Raw genomic sequence first — 16,671 nt, 5'->3', positions numbered from 1 at the left:
GAGCCCTTATAAAGTGTTATGGAAAGAGCAAGTTTCCCAGCTTCCACTGAGACACCCCCTGTTCTACCACTGTGATTCCCCAGCCCCCTCATTCACCTTTCCATCTCCTAGGAGTCTAGAGAATTTATGGTATCAACACAAGCACAGAGGGGCTCTGTAGATTTGGGCACAAGAGCAAGCATTTCCTCCTCTGCTGGGTGGATTCTTCAAACCTGAACTTGGTTGAAGTTCCCTGTGGGTCAGTCTGTCCTGCTGCTGCAGGTGAGGTAGCACCTGCCTGCTGAAGTGTCCCAGGCATCACCTGCCTCTGGACAATAACCTGCAGAGAGGAAAGATGGCTCCTTGTAGGCAGTCCAGCTGTAGTCCTCCTGCTCAGCTGACCCTCCTTGCTGGCCTCATGGCCTTGTTAGTTGGCAAACTAACAAGAAAAACACTGAGCCAGTCAAATTCAGACTTAAAAAAAAAGACATATTCTGCACCCCATGCTTACAGCAGGACTTGGGGCTCCACTCTCAGGAGCACTGAGTTCTCTGTAGAAGGGTAGCAGGAAAATGCAAAGCAGCCTGCTCCCAGTTAACCCTGGGCCACAACGCCAGGGCAGCCTCTCCTGCTGAACTCTGACTCCCAGCTCCAAGCATGGCTCTGCTTCCTCCCTAGCTCTGCCAGGTTGAGCTAGCCTGGACTGAGAAAGGAAAAACTACCTCAGAGGCCTTCCCTCTTTCAGGACCATCTCTCTCCCTCCCTTCAGCAGCCTCAGGCTCTGGGCTGGCTAGGTTTCCCCACCTTGGCAGGTGGAGTAGGAGGGAGGACCAGTTTACCTCATCATTCCCACCCTCCCAGACCTGAAGAGCAGGAAGCAGAGGCTCCTGGAGCCACCCAGCTTGCCTCCAGAGCAAGGCGAGGTGCGGAGGTGCGCAGGAGTGTGTGGTGCCACCCGGGGCCAGAAGGCCTCCCGTCCCCATGGCAGCGGGCCCCTTGGAGCAGCAGCTGAGCGGCCTCACCATCTTCAGCCGTGATGATTTTGAGGAAGAATGGCACCGAGTAGCCAGCGGAGGCTTCAGCCAGGTGTTCCAGGCAAGACACAAGCGCTGGAGGACCCAGTATGCCATCAAGTGCTCCCCAGGCCTCCCGAAGGAAAACACCAGGTAGCTGATGGCGCCCCTCCACAGAGGAGAGACTGGGGTAGAACCAGTGTTTGGTCTAGGGAGCTCAGAGGAAGGGATGAGCCGAGGATGAGGTTGACAACTGTCCAGGTTTTTGGTTGGTTGGTTGGTTGGTTGGTTGGTTGGTTGGTTGGTTATGTCAAGGTTTATTTTTTAAATGAGCCTTGTGGTCTGAATTCCCCAGACTCAGCTCTTCCTCTGAACCGAAATACGGTAGGCAAACAATAGATTCTTGTTGGCATCCCAAGAGGTCAAAGGTAATAGAAACTACCTTGCAAAAATCCAACTTGCTCTGCCTCCTTCCTCTGGTTGTATGAAGATGCTCAGACAACCCCTCCTCACCGCATCATTTCAGGGTGAACCTGAGCATTCTAAGAGATGTGACATTTTGTTCAGTGACCTCTAAGTTGTCACCTTCTCCCTTTCCATGCCAGTCACTATAGGCTGAAAAGACTTGGAGGCTGGGCACTGCTGTGGTAGGATACCCCCAGATAGCTGATGCCATACTGCCGGCCTTCCACAGGGGATAAACTGAGGCAGGGCAGATGCAGATCACTTGCCAGATGAAATAAATCCTACTGGAAAGTTAAGTCCACAGTCCCACAGTAAGTGTCTGTCTTAGAACTGGGCCGTCACGGTTTGTGCTATAGCCACACTTCTCCATTACTGTTTCTAGCCTTCCTATGGGTCCCTACTCTGGGCTTCCCCTTCCACCCAGGAAGGAGACATCTGAGATGTTAGGCCCAAGTATGAAAACGTGTTCTTCCATAACACCTCTTGGGACAGCAACTGGACACCCAGACTCTTACTTAGATGTTAATTATTATGTTTTCTGTGACTTGATAATATCCCTCAATAGCAGCCTTTGTGTTAGCTCTTTTCTCTGCTTAGAATACTCTTGGCTCTGGAATAGAGAAAGGTGAGTGTAAGATTTCTCCAAACCATGTATAGGCTTTGAAATAAAGAACAGGAGGAACACTGATGAGCTGACTCCGCATATAAAGGCATTTACAGCCAAGCTTGATGAGCTGAGTTTGATCCCCAGGATGCACATGGTAGAAGGAGAGAAATGACCTCCTGCAAGTTTCCTGTGACTTCCACACCCATATGTATGAGTGGTGACACATTCACACGCACACAAAGAAATATGTTTTAAAAATAGCATGAGGAAGTGACAATGACCTGCCTGTGCTTTGACTATAATAAAAACTGCCCCAAGTTTTCCTTCCCAAGTTCTTAAGATTCACTGACTATAAAGGAATAAGAAAATTATTAATAACTGTAGCTAGTGAGTGTTTTGTGGATGGCTATATTTTTAGCTTCATTATATTCCCCATCCATCCATCCATCCATCCATCCACTTGATGAAAACTAATTACTCTCTAGCATGTGTCCAACATTATACCAGCCCCTGGGAGGAAATAATGAGTGGATTAGACATGTTATTGCTCTCTGGATCTTGAAGCTGAGAGAGAGAGAGAGAGAGAGAGAGAGAGAGAGAGAGAGATTAGTTACAATCTGAGTGTGCCCCTGTAACATACGCAGAAAATGGCCCTTTGAGCCCTTCCTACCTGAGAGCAGAACACCTTCCTTAAGAAAGTCACCCTGGAGCTGAAATGTCAATGAGTGTGACTTGAGTAGGTGAGGAAGAAGTTTACATGCAATAGAGGATGTAAAGGTCCTGTGAAGGAAGGCACAGTATGTACAAAGGTAAGGAAAAGTCCTTATGGCCAAAGCGGAAGATAGGAAAGAGCAGGGGAAAGCCACTGAAACGTTTGCAACTAGGTTGGAGAACCTAGTGGGAGGGAAGTTGTCAGATGTGCAGCTTAGGGGATAGACTAGAAGGGGGAGGGTGAACACTGTTCTTGTGAAGAAACTGATGTCTTCAGGCAAAGGATGATGCAGACCCCGATGGTAGTGCTGGTAGTGGAGACAGGGTGAAAGGAAAGGAGAGGTAGGGAGGAACAGGACCTTGTGCTGGTTGACTGTGTGTGGGGCGGGAGGAGGTGGGAACAACAAAGAAGGATGCTGAGGTCTGCGCCCTGCCTGGTATGCCGGAGGAAGACAGGAACCACCAGGATGTTACTCTGTAACATCAGGTACTTGTATCTATTTTGCTCTCTGCTAGTGCCTGGTTCATAGCCATTGTTAAATAGGTATTTGTTGAATGATGGTCTTGGGGTAAAAGAGACCATGAAGCCCAGGTTTGAAGAGGACTATTCTCAGTCTACACACTTGCTAAATGTCAGATGTCCTTCAGTCCAGAAGAGTTGTCATAATTATCACTCGCAGGCTGTGTGTCTTAAGTAGTAATTGAAGCCAAGGCGGGGACCCATTCATTCTAAATCCAAAGTGGTTTAGAATGAGTGAGGTCAGTAGGTCCTGCCCTCGTAGAGCTTAGATTCTAATGAAGGAAGCAATGAGCACATAAACAATACAGTTTCTATTTATAGCACTTAGGACTGCTAGACATTTTCTCCACTGATTTACCTAAGGAGAGTTGAGTCCTGGGATTTCCCAAGAATAAATCTGGTCTAGAAGTATTCATCTGTGGGTCGTCTGCGTGTGTGGGAATAAGGATGGATAGTGTTAGGGTGTTTTTTAAAATGCCACACACTCAACAGAGTTGGATATGAGAGATTTATTGGGGGAAGGAAGAGGGGAGGAATTAGAGGAGAAGAAAAAGAAGAGCATGGTAGGGAGGTGAAGGAGAAAAGTCAAAGAGGAGGGGAGGGGAAAGAAACTGAAGGAGAGAAAGAACAAAGCAAAGAGAGCAGGTGGGAATGGCAGAGGAGTTTTATCTGAAGCACCGGGCCCAGGTGGTGACATAGGATGTTGTCAGGACCCTGAAGGCCTCTGAGGGCAGGCCAGCTGAACTGCCTGCACAACGTAATGGCTAGAGCTAAGGTAGAGATGCCATTTATACAGTCTTTGAAGTATTCATTAACTAAGGCAATCTGAGTTGTCACTGATACAGAGGAATGGGAAGGCCATTTGGGTCTGTGAGTGGAGGTGTTTTGGCAGAGGAAACAACACATCCAAACTTCCTGGAGTGGCAACACACTTGGCATGTGGGCAGAGAGAAGGGTATGGGTTAGGATGAAATGATGTCAGAGAGTTATGGAAGGGGTGAGGAGAACACATGGACCTTTGTCAGGCTTTGAGAGACCCTTGTCTCCAACTCCTAGGGAGAAGAAAGGCAGTGGATGCACTGGCAGAGCAGTCATTTGCTATTACAGATGCTTTGGGTTTTTTGTTTTTTTTTTTTTTTTTTTTTGAGATTTAATTTTCTCATATGAGTGTGTGAAGGCAGGTATGTATACATGAGTGCAGGTGCCCACAGAGGCTAGAGGCATCAGATGTACTTGCATCTGGAGTTACACATGGTGTAACTCCCAGCACTTCACGTGGGTGCTAGGAACGGAACTTGGATCCTCGGCAAGAGAATACACACTCCTAACTGCTGAAACATCTCTCCACCCCCTCCTATGTACATTTTATATTTAAAAGTATGTGTTTGGAGGAAAAGGTAACAGCAGAAAGGCAATTTAGGAGGTTTGGGCTCAGAGATGTTAAGAAGTAGCCAGATCCTTGCTAAATTTCAGTGGTGTAGCTGCCTGTGGGGATGAAATAAGAGGTCAGTGATGGATCCAGGACCGATCCAGGACCTGTCTGAGGCCTGGAGGATGGGGAGATTATTGGCTGAGATCCATAAGGCCAAAGGAGGAGGCAGTCTTACGGGGGAGGTCAAGAGTCAAGCTTCTGACACATGCAGCATCGAAGCACCAAATGTCTGACTGGAGATGCTGATGGTGACCGGAGAAAGTAGGGTATGCAGTGGGATGAGCAGAATGTCTGAAATGAGCAAAGAGCTGAGCATTCCAAATTAGCTAACAGAGCAGGAAAGCAGAAGGACTACGGGGAAGTTGCAGGAAAATGTGGATATGACTGGGGTAAGAGAAGAGAGACTGGAACTGCCCACTGAGGGCCGGAGCAATGAGGGCTGAGGCCACAGAGACAGAAACCCACTGAAGAAGTCTGGGTATGGCTGGGAGCTGTTCGGGGCAATTACTGTTATTCCCATTAAGCAGGTTATAACTGAGTCCTTGAGATCCTTGTCTCAAGTCATGCACACCTCAAGTGGGATTACTAAGCCTTGAGGGTGGCACAGTGTTACCTCAAGTCCCCACAATTTGTCTACGTCAAGGCAGATAGTATTCTGATATCCACACATCCAGGAGCGGGGAGGGGGCAAGTAAAAACACCCCCAGAGCTGTCTGGAACAGCAAAGAAGGGTCAGAGGGGGCCAGCCCTGGAGTAGCCATCTGCTCAGGTGCCTGGAGAAGAGTAGATGTTTCTAGAGGCCAGATCCTCTGGCTGATTCCTCAGGGTGACCCTGAGAGCATTGTCAGCCGCTTCCCACGCATCCCGCAGCAGCAGCAGCACAGCGTTGCAGACACCTTGCTTTTTAAATGTGCCATTCCTCCTTAATCTCCATCCCCTCAAATCCCCAGTCTCTTGCAATTTGCATATTTACAGTTCTGTGGGCACACACAGTGAAACAATCAAGAGGGCCTGCAGTGCTTGCCCTTAAGTCTTGACTTCAGTTCACTCCCACAAAGATGTACTGTGCAGCGCATGACAATATATGTGTGTGGTGGTGGAGGTGAGGGGGGTGGTACTGATTATAGTTCATTCATAACACAGACTACTCTGCATCTATTAAAGACCATGCTTCTGGAGAATAACAATTCAGAGAAGCGAGAGAAAGGAGGGAGGGAAAAAGGGAAAAGAGGCTCTTGGAAAACTTCATAAAAGAACACACTAAAATGTTAGTCAAGGCCAACTCTGCAAGACTTCTTTTTTACAACTCTCTGCATCTCCTAGGTTTTCTATGAGGTGCATGTATTATTTTCATAATCGAAATGGTAACAGATGCTATTTTAAAACAGAAGCCTGAAGCATAATACTGGTCTTCCAGAGGTTTGAAAACTGCTAGGGAAACTGAACATGTAAGCAAGTGGGCAGGATAAATGGTAGGTTGTGTTCCAGCATTTTTGTGGCTCATGCTACAAAATGGATACACTTGCCCGCAAATTTCTTCCCTTTTCACTGGTAGCAGCTTGAGTCCCAGTCCTGGCTGCCTGCTGGCATTCCTATAACCCCTCACTTCTCTTCCACTGTCTTGCAAGCTCCAGAGGCTTCCCTGGGTCTCCCCAGTTTGCATCATGCTGAGTTGGTGTGTTCTGCCAGTTGTCCTGGTAATTCCTGTTTCTCATTCCTGGCTCTTTCCACAGCTCTGGGGTGAGTTGCCTCTTTGAAGAAGCAGTCAAAATGGAGAAGATTAAGTTTCAACACATTGTGTCCATCTATGGGGTATGCGAGCATCCCTTGGGCATTGTAATGGAGTTCATGGGCGGTGGTTCCCTGGAGAAGACACTACCTACCCACAGCCTTTGCTGGCCACTCAAGTTCCGCATCATCCATGAGACCAGCTTAGCCATGAACTTCCTCCACAGCATCAAGCCACCCCTGCTCCACCTGGACCTTAAGCCAGGCAACATCCTGCTGGACAACAACATGCATGTCAAGGTAATGACAATGCACACTACCCCTCCTCCGTGTAGCAGGATTGTCTACCTGAGCCAGCCAAGAGTTTGAGCCATTTGTTTGAATAAATAGTGTACACAGAGGTTAAGCCTGAAACAGATATGGGTAAGTAGACAACTTCGGGACATGAGACTGGGGTTGTGATGTGCACAGCAATGCTCACTGGGCCACACTTAGAAAGTTGATAGAATAGTCTCTACCCCTCAAGTTCTTTGTCTGAGAAAGGAATGTATAAATGAGATTTTTTAGTAAGTCATGGTGGCCTTTTTCTTCTGTGCTCAAACCTATTTTTATGTGGTTAAGACCTCTGCACATTCTGTTCCCCCAACTCTCTCTTTATCTAGCAAAGTCCTAGTCATACCTCAGCTCTCAGATTTATCATCATCTCCTTGGGGAGACCTTTCTTGATCTACTCTACTCTGACAGGGCCTTACTTCATTTTCTGACCCTAGTTGCAGTATATAGTCATTCTGTGAACCTTTTATTTATTTTTTTTAAGATTAGGCAAAGTTGAAGAGTAACAGCTCCCTGAAGCAGGCAAGGGAGTGAAACTTGTTCTTAATGTATGTACATCCTGTGTGAATACCCAGCCATCATGAGGGTAAGGGGTTTAAAGAGGCATCTCTGTACCCAATCTCATTGTCTCTTAATGGATGACAGTCTGAAAGGCTGGGAGCAGAGGATTAACAGATGAGATGTTTCAGGATCCATGGAGATGGAAAAAACAAGGACCCTGGAGATACACAGATTTCCAGTCTACAGATGAGGAAACTGAGGCTGAAGATGAATAACTCGTTCAGGATCATCTAGGTAGTGTGTAGTAGAGCTGGTTGTCAGTGAAGTTGAAAACCACATGTGCTTTCGTATACTGAAGAGAGCAGTGGTGGGGGCAGGGGGCACAGACGGCTTCCAAAGGTGTCTGTGGCTACCCTGTTCTTAGCATCCAGCTTTCTCCCAGATTTCAGATTTTGGTCTATCCAAATGGATGGAGCAGTCAACCCAGATGCAGCACATTGAGAGATCAGCTCTGAGGGGCACACTCAGCTACATCCCTCCTGAAATGTTTCTGGAGAATAACAAGGCGCCAGGACCTGAATATGATGTGTACAGGTGAGTGAGCAAATGGGCTCTGTGTCATGTGACAGGTTGCTATCCCAGCTAGGTCCCCACTGCTAACAGGCAGAGTAGGACAAGGATTAAGATTGGTTCCTCCATGTGCTGATGGAAAGGGAGAAATGAGGAGGACCTGGAGAGGCTTCACCAGGGATTTTAGAGATTGCGGGCCCAGCCTGGCTAGGGGTCATGGATGCTATACTAAATCTCTCTGCTAATATATTTCCCACTACAGCTTTGGGATTGTCATCTGGGAGATTCTCACTCAGAAGAAACCCTATGCAGGTAACAGATGATCATGGTCTCTCTATACCTGAGGGAGGCTGAGGTTGGAGAGAACACAGGAGGAGTGATGGGTTGTGTGACCAATAGTGTGAGATCCTCATGGATTCTACCTTACTCTGCTCCCTTTATCCCCAAATGCTAGTGCTTCTGTAATGGTGAATAGGTATCAGCCTCGACCTTGCTTTATAGCTCTAATACCCAAGCTCCTGCACTTTACAGTATGGAAAGCCAAAGCCTTTCCCTAGGCCTGTTTGTCTTTTCTGTTACCTTTGCAAAGAAAAAGGATATGAGGAGCATGTTGAGTCTTGGCTAGAGCTGGACCAGTGACTAAGCTGCTCAATAAGATCCTCAATAGGTCCCAGACTCAGCTAACTACTCAATGAGCATGTACAGGGCACCTACTGCATTCCCATCCTGTCGGGCTCCTCCCAGCTTCCATCCACTTGCTAGTCATCTGACTACACAGCCTGGGTCTTCCCTCACAGGGCTCAATATGATGACCATTATCATCCGGGTAGCTGCAGGCATGAGGCCCTCCTTGCAGGCTGTCTCTGCTGAGTGGCCAGAGGAGGCCCATCAGATGGTAGACGTGATGACACGCTGCTGGGACCAAGACCCCAAGAAGAGGCCATGCTTTCTAAGTATCTGCCCACTATTCCCTGCCCAGGAATCAGAGAGGGAGGGACAGAAGATACCCTTCTCCTGAGACACACGCAGAGACACCCTTGGCACCAGAGCTCAGAAAGATGTAAAGATGTATAAGACACCTTCAGGGTGGGCTGGGAAGGCAGACTCTCTGAGCTGCGCAGCTAAGGATGGATTTGCTTAGAGAGTGTGTGCCTAAGGGAGATAAAATCAGCAAATAGAAGTCATAGCATTTGACCCATCTTGTCACTGAGCTCTGAAGCTATCTTTGGGAATGCTCATTACTGTGGAATATAAAAGAATTCATATATATTCATGAATATAACTTCATCCCATAGGCTGGATGGAATAAAGTTATCTGTTCCTCCAGGGATAACACACATTGGGGTGGGCATCTTAGAGATCACCTGGTCCTTGCCTTCTCTCTCTGTGAAAACAGACTTTCCTTCAGAGGGTCACTGGCTGGGTCACTGGGTCAAATATACCTCAGCCATGTCAACAGTAGGGCTCAGCTTCCTACCTCATTGTGGGCAAATGAGAACATACATAAACTTAGGAATGTCTTTAAGAGAACATGGAAAACAAGAGAATATCTAAAATGTAGTAAGCACCATTGACCTTGCTTGTTACTTCCTTTTTCTCTACCCCTATTTCTTGTGGGACAGATGTGACCATCGAGACAGACATGCTGCTGTCCCTGCTCCAGAGCCCTGTGGCAGAACCTGAGTGTGAAGCCCTGACCCGGAAGGTGTCTTGCAAGCCATCACTGAGCCGACCACACAAGGTGTACATGACAGGCTGAACAGACCACTTTAGGGGTACTGGAAGCCACTGTGTGACATCCATTGTCTCTAGATAACCTGCGAGGTCATTTAGGATAGGCAAAGGTTGTCATTTACAAGGCCACTTGACTGCTGAGAGGGACGTGGGAAGTACAAGCCAAGCTAGCCCACACTTAGCTCTCAGGGAGACTAGCTGGGGGCTGCCAGAGCCCATAGGGAAGGCCACCTTTCCTTATTTACCCAACTGTTCTCTGAAGGCCGTGGGTGCTGTGGCTCAGAGCCCTGGGAAGGATCCTATTCGAAGCTGTCACTCTGTGGATGTCAACATTGTCCTTCAAATCTCCTGTCACTACTGTGACACTGCAACTGACAGAAACTATCAGGGATTCCAGAGGTCTACTCTGAAGTCTTTAAATGAGGGCCAAGCCCCAGAACTCCCCCTGTTTTGATTTCTTCTATACATATGCTGGGGCGGGGGGACAATGCTATAGGAAGGTGTCCCAGGAACAGTAGAATGTAAATCTGCAGAGAGGAAAGGCAGGGAGGGCCAGAACTGAACCCTGATGACCCACCTACCATGTGTATTACTTCCCAGGTCAGCAGGGAGGTCAACCAGGAGCGTGCAGACTATGGTGAGTCAATTGTGCCGAGATGGAAGCCAAGACTCTGCATGGAGACAAGGGGGGAAATCTCTCTGTTCTCTTTACTCATCTTCCTTGTCCTCTCTCATTTTCAGGCCTATCACATATCAGGGGTAGTTCAGAAACAACAAGGTTCTTGAAGTTCTAGATCAGTTCCCTCTTCATGTCTGTGCTCTTTAAAGATTAGAATCCCTGAGAGATAGAACAGAACACTGGCTCTCAATACTGGCTTTTTGTTAGACTTCTTTGAAAAAAAAATGAGAAAAAGATGTATCCAGTGCCTATCCCATACATACCAGAATCTTAAGTGAGTGACTCTTGGCAATACTCACCATGTAGCTTTGATACACAGTAGATGGAGCAGAAGGGCGTAAGTCCTGAAGATCTTATATCACACAAGCCCAAGTTCTAGTGGAGTTCTGATTTTCACAGCCTGCCTTTTTCTCGTGTTCTTCTCTGAACATTTGTTCCTGCCTAATCTGTCTTTCCACCGGTCAAACAAGCCAGTATAGTTCATCTCCCCTTTAAAGAGCTACGTGTGGATGCTCAAAGAGGCAGACCACTAGCAGAGTCAGAGGATGCTCATGGGTGGAGGATGAATTTTCATCCAGGCCTCCCAGCCCCAGATCAACCTTCCTCCTCTGCAAAAACCACAGGCTCAAAGCTCTAACAGAGTCAGTGAACCCTGATACCACAAAAGCTATTGCCCTCAAGACTAGGCTCTCTCTGCAAACTGTCTCCAGGAGGCAGGGGGATGCTCAAGGTGACCTCTGAACAGGTTATGATCTGATGGGTTTTTTTTTTCAATCTATCCCTTTATCTAAGCAGACTCAGGCGACTCCTTGAAGTGGATCCTACAGCTCTCTGACAGCAAGAGCTTGGTCCCAAGTGATGTCTATGAGAACAAGGTGACTCCCCTCCACTTTCTAGTGGCCCGGGGCAGCTTGGAGCAAGTGAGGCTGCTACTTTCCCATGAGGTTGATGTGGACTGCCAGACAGCCTCTGGCTATACGCCGCTCCTCATCGCCACCCAGGACCAGCAGCCTGACCTCTGTGCCCTACTCTTGGCACATGGTGCTGATACCAATCTGGCAGATGAGGATGGCTGGGCCCCACTGCATTTTGCAGCCCAGAATGGGGATGACCACACTGCCCGGCTGCTTCTGGACAATGGGGCCCTGGTGGATGTCCAGGAGCATGAGGGCTGGACCCCACTCCACTTGGCTGCACAGAATAACTTCGAGAATGTGGCACGGCTTCTGGTCTCCCGTCAGGCTAACCTCAACCCACATGAGGCTGAGGGCAAGACACCGCTCCATGTGGCCGCCTACTTTGGCCACATTGGCTTGGTCAAGCTGCTGACAGGACAGGGAGCTGAGCTGGATGCTCAGCAGAGAAACCTGAGGACACCCCTGCACCTGGCAGTGGAGAGGGGGAAAGTGAGAGCCATCCAACACCTGCTAAAGAGTGGGGCATTCCCTGACGCACTTGACCATAGTGGCTACAGCCCACTGCACATTGCTGCAGCCAGGGGTAAGTACCTTATCTTCAAGATGCTTCTCAGATATGGGGCCAGCCTTGAGCTACCCACACAACAGGGATGGACACCCCTGCACCTAGCAGCTTACAAGGGCCACCTGGAGATCACCCATCTGCTAGCCAAGAGCCATGCAGACCTAGATGCTCTTGGAAGTATGCAATGGACTGCCCTGCACCTGGCTGCCTTCCATGGAGAGGAGGGGGTGATGTTGGCACTTCTTCAGGGTGGGGCCAACCCCAATACTGCTGAACAGTCAGGCTGGACTCCTCTCCACCTGGCAGTGCAGAAAGGGACCTTCCTGGGCATCATCCACCTTCTGGAGCATGGTGCTGATGTCCACGCATGCAACAAGGCTGGCTGGACACCTGCCCACTTGGCTGCTCTCAAGGGCAACACAGCCATCCTTAAAGTGCTAGTCAAAGCTGGTGCTCAGCTGGATGTCAAGGATGGAGTTGGCTGCACACCCCTGCAGCTGGCCCTTCGTAGCCCAAAGCAGGGCATAGTGGCCTTCCTGGAGGGCAAGGAGCCTTCGGCTAGCCATTCTGGGAGTTTCTGAGCCTTGATCCCAGACAGAAGTTTAGGTGTACCAGGGTCTCTTTGCCTGGAAGGGGAGAAGTTTGTAAGAGTGAAATTTGTCATCTGGGAAGCCACTTCCTACCTGCCCATTTGACCCTGAGAGGAACCAGGTCCTTGCTGATGGAAGGAACCAGGAAGGTTCCAGTGAGCTGAGGAGACTACAGTCTGCCTAAAAAAAAAATGATTCCAGTTCCTCTCCACGTCATCTCCAGCTCAGCCTTGCTCTTCCTTCTCCTTAAATGAGCACATGTACCCAAGATAAACTTCCTCCCCTGCCATCATTTGCCACTTGCTTCTGAATAATGGAGTCCTGTGTTCCAAGAAACATGCCCCCAAATAAAGGAAGGCCTAAAAATGAGAAGAGAGGGCTCTTCTCAGCTTCAATTTTGTATTCTAGGCACTTTACCATAGATGGAAAGAGGAGAGTCGGATAGCTACGTTACACAGGGATCATGCACTTGGAACTAAAAGGACATATCAGCTCACTGTTAGTCTCAGACATGCTCCTGTCACCTCAATGGCTGTAACTTCTGCTGGCACTGGTCTCAGCCTCTGGGGTCCTATATATTCTTTTTGGAGTGAGGGAAAGATATTACCAAACTACAGATATGTGCTCGTCAATGGGATGCCAGATTCCTGTCTCCAACCCCACACTTCTCTGTACCCAGTTATATTGTCAGGTTCCAAACCTCAGAGTGAATAAAGCTGATGATCTGATTGTCTCAACTAGACATACATCAACTGCGGACCCATGGGAGCCAGGGAGGTTAACATGGCTTATACCTGTGTGTAGTGACCGATATATTTTATGTGTGCATAATACATGTATGTGAGCATAGAAGGGCAGAGAAACGGGCAGCTGAGGGGAGTGGGGTGACTGTGTATGCATGCACATGTGATTTTTCTGGTATGGTCTGTGTACATATAAAATACTCACATGTGAGTTTATGTGGAAGGAGGCAGGGTAGCTAAGATTAGTTGCAGGCGTGTGCATAACGCACGCATGCGTATAGAATGCATTTGTAAATTCATGCAGGGGAGCGGGCAGGGTAGGGAAGAGAGGATGGAGGTATGGAGGCATAATATATGCATGTGTGTGGAACATGTGTGTAAGTTAATGTGTGGGGGCAGGTAGGACAGCTGAAGTTGGTAGTGAGAGGGGGTTGTCTGGGCTTGGGGTGGGGCTGCAGCAGCAGGGACTTGACTCCTTCCTTGTCAGCTGCTCCAAGAACTGCCCTCTATGAACACATACAGGCCACCCACCCGTTGGACTACCCAGCAGTTGTGGGCAGGATGGAAAAGCGCCAGGGCTGCTAATGTCCACTGTGTGTGTTACGAAGCCTGGTTCAATGATCAGTGAGGCAGTGGCTCTGACGGGGTATGAGGAGGGCAGGTTCTCCCTCTGCCTCATCTTCCCACCCCATCAGCACCCTGGCATCATCATGTGGTGAAAGATAGGGCAGAGGAGCCCTGCCTGCCCTATGTGCCACCCTTCCTTGGGCATGAGTTCTCTGTGGCAGCCTTACTTCTTCTGCCTTGGGGTCTCTGGACCAGCTCTGGGTGTGCTCTGGCCAGTTTGGGACAGCCAAGGGTGAGTCTGGGGTCAGAATTTGGCTGGGTTGTATCCTCAAGAAGCAGCTGTCAGACTAGTCTACACATTAGGATTTCCTAAAGAGGGATTCTTTAAATGTGTTCTCCAACGATTAAACCAGAATCTGCAGGGCATACCTGATGTGAGTGAGCTCAATGACTCTGCAGTAGAGCAGCCAGGGCTAAGGATGACCACCAGGAGCTGTAACCAAGGCTGTCTCTAGGCCTTTTCTCAACAGAACCATGCCTATGGCACAGCGAGGATAGCAAGTCTTCGTCCAGAGAGGTAATAGAAACTCCTGGGGTTTGAGAACCACTCGGCAGATTGTTTAGTTCTCTGTTCTATAACAGCTTCTCCACCCTATTCTACGCCATCTGCCTAAATATCATGTTCAGAGAACTTAGTTCTGTCTCCTAGAACAATGAGGAAGAAGAGGGAAGAGGCAGCTGTGTGCCCCTCTTAAACCCTGACATAGTGATGTAGCCCCAAGTCTAGGAATCTAGAAGAGCCAGAGGAGATGGTAGGGACTGCATATTCACACCCAAGTAAGCATAGAACAGCCATAGTACAAGATGGTGTCTGGCTTATCACAGATAACCTTGAAGAAAACTGTTGTGGGGAAGTGGGGGAATGCATTGGCATTTGTTATCCAGTGCATGGCAAGGGTGTCATGGAGGTATGGTCAGGACTGTGCCTGCGAATCACTTTGGCTCTGATGGTCCTGAATGCATGGAGGTTCTCAGATGCCTGCTTTTTTGAATCATGTCCTCCAAGAGCTAACAGAGGTGATAGTTTGGGCTCAGTCTTGAACAAAATGACTTTGTTGTCTGCTCTATTCTCAAGTTACCCTAGACAGATACATATGGCATCTATAGTAAGCTTCATTTGGACACACCTGCCTCCTCAGTTATGTAGGGATTTGGGCTGGATTTAAAGGAGGTCCTTAAAATTGCTGGAAGGGAGTCTCTTGTGGGTTTCCACTATGTTTAAAGTACCTAGGGGTTGGGGCACTAGAAATTGGAACCCTGATTCCTTACTGTACATTTCTACTTGGAGGTCCTAGAGAACCCTCAAACTCAAATCACCCCAAAGTGAATATTGCCTTCCCATCCACAAACCTGTTCCTCACCCTTTGTTTCCATCTTAGCTGAAGGTCCCCAAATTGCTAACCTAAGATGAGTATCTCCAATAAAACTGTAAGGGAGGGAAAGAATCTCTGGGATTCATGTTGCTTAGTGGGTAGGGTACCACTAGTCACTTGTGGGACTGAGTCTTTGAAGTGTGATAAGTGTGGCTGAAGGATTGGGTTTTCAATATCGCTAAACTTAAGTAGTCATACTGGATAGAGGCAGTTGCTGATTTCTCCTTTCTTGGCCTCCTCGAGTCAGTTTCCAATCTAAGCATTGGTGATCACAAAGAGCCTCCTGAAAGATGTAAATGTTGAAGGTGGCATGGATGGAGCTGAGAAGGGCCAGAGGCTGGCATAGGAGGTACTCCATAAGCTCCAGGATGTGGAAGGGACAGATTATTTCAACAGGCAGACAATGGGATAGATTCCCGGTGGGTGAGACTCTGATGTCCATCTTGAGTCTAGGGCTTAGTCTCACTGTGAGAGGATGAGGAGAGCTCCTACCTCTTTGCAAGCAGAGGGTGGATAAAGTCTGGTTGTCCAATGCATTGCAAAGACCTCCAGGAACTGAGTGCAATGAGGAAACTGGATGATGTGGTGGAAAATCGGAATACCATGCTATGAGAGGATTTAGAGGTGGCCAGACAAATCTGGACTAGAGTCTTGGTTTTATGCTCTGTTCGATGTAGGCGTTCCCTGCACAGGGAGGCTTGTGGGTGCTCCAGTCACTGTGTGTAGATTTTTGAAGTGAGGATGCTCTGGGCCCACACACAACCCCGGGATGCATCGGCACTCACCTTTGCTCTGTTTCTCTTCTGTCTTCCAGCTCTTGTCCTTCCTCAACAGCATTATTCCACTTACCTGCTCTTTCCTTACCATGTACAGAGGTAAATCCCTATTCTAAACCTCTGATTAAATGGTTCCTTGTGCTTTGAAGACTAGATGGGACGCCTCTAGATGTGAGAGCAGGGAACCAGAAGGAGCAGCGTATTTTAGTAAGTCACAGCCAGGGAGTTAAACTGCAGACCGGAAGTTCCAATTGGCCTGTGTGACCTTCTCAGATGGGACATGGGCTTTCAGTGATCTGCAGAAAACTTTCTCAGTCACCTGTGGGTGCATCTTTACAGCCTTGAGAATATATGCTGGGGAGGACACCGAGTGAAGTTGAAAGAGAAGCCAATCTCTCCAATCTTGTGGGAGAGGAGAGGGCAGTCAGCAGGGAGCCTTCTGGACATTCACATGGCTGCCCTAGTCATCTGTTCAAGACCGTCCCTTTATGGAGCTCACCAGCCCTAGGATCATACGACAAGCCCTTCGTGCTAACCCTGAGTTCCTTTCCTCCCTCTGTGGCTGATGGTGTTGTAAGTATCCCCCGTGCCACCAGATCCAGCCCACTTATTTTTACCTGAGAAGCTTTTCCTGCTGGCCTTGTTGGAGAAGGCCACTCCTCTTGAAGGCACCGAGCTGACACCCCCTGATATCTGCTGTGTTGCTTGCTCAGGTGTACAACCTGGTATTTCTATATCTCCTTCTCTCCCCTCTTAGTGCCCAGGACACATGTACTACCCATGGTGGTTTGGACAGATTACAGGCAAT

General features: G+C 48.5%; 1 protein-coding gene across 1 annotated transcript; it reads left to right on the top strand.

The window, feature by feature from the left end:
- The first annotated feature begins 874 nt into the window (after window positions 1–874).
- Ankk1 (ankyrin repeat and kinase domain containing 1) lies at window positions 875–12,697 on the top strand. The gene is made up of 8 exons (XM_021633309.2): window positions 875–1,145; window positions 6,461–6,755; window positions 7,732–7,883; window positions 8,122–8,171; window positions 8,657–8,812; window positions 9,482–9,600; window positions 10,194–10,230; window positions 11,068–12,697. Exons 1-8 carry the CDS (start codon window positions 961–963, stop codon window positions 12,333–12,335), a joined length of 2,262 nt encoding a protein of 753 aa, XP_021488984.1. The 5' UTR covers window positions 875–960; the 3' UTR covers window positions 12,336–12,697.
- Window positions 12,698–16,671: the final 3,974 nt, after the last annotated feature.

Source organism: Meriones unguiculatus, chromosome 1 (genome assembly GCF_030254825.1).
Source record: "Meriones unguiculatus strain TT.TT164.6M chromosome 1, Bangor_MerUng_6.1, whole genome shotgun sequence".
In the NCBI taxonomy this organism is placed as follows: Eukaryota; Metazoa; Chordata; class Mammalia; order Rodentia; family Muridae; genus Meriones; species Meriones unguiculatus.
This window is presented reverse-complemented; position numbering and strand designations above follow the sequence as displayed.

Excerpts from the sequence above, each read along its gene's own strand:
- Ankk1 (XM_021633309.2), top strand. The coding sequence starts at position 961 with ATGGCAGCGGGCCCCTTGGAGCAGCAGCTGAGCGGCCTCACCATCTTC. Across the intron at positions 8,813-9,481 it reads GAAGAGGCCATGCTTTCTAA|ATGTGACCATCGAGACAGAC; the intron begins GTATCTGCCCAC and ends CTTGTGGGACAG. Across the intron at positions 9,601-10,193 it reads CACTGAGCCGACCACACAAG|GTCAGCAGGGAGGTCAACCA; the intron begins GTGTACATGACA and ends ATTACTTCCCAG.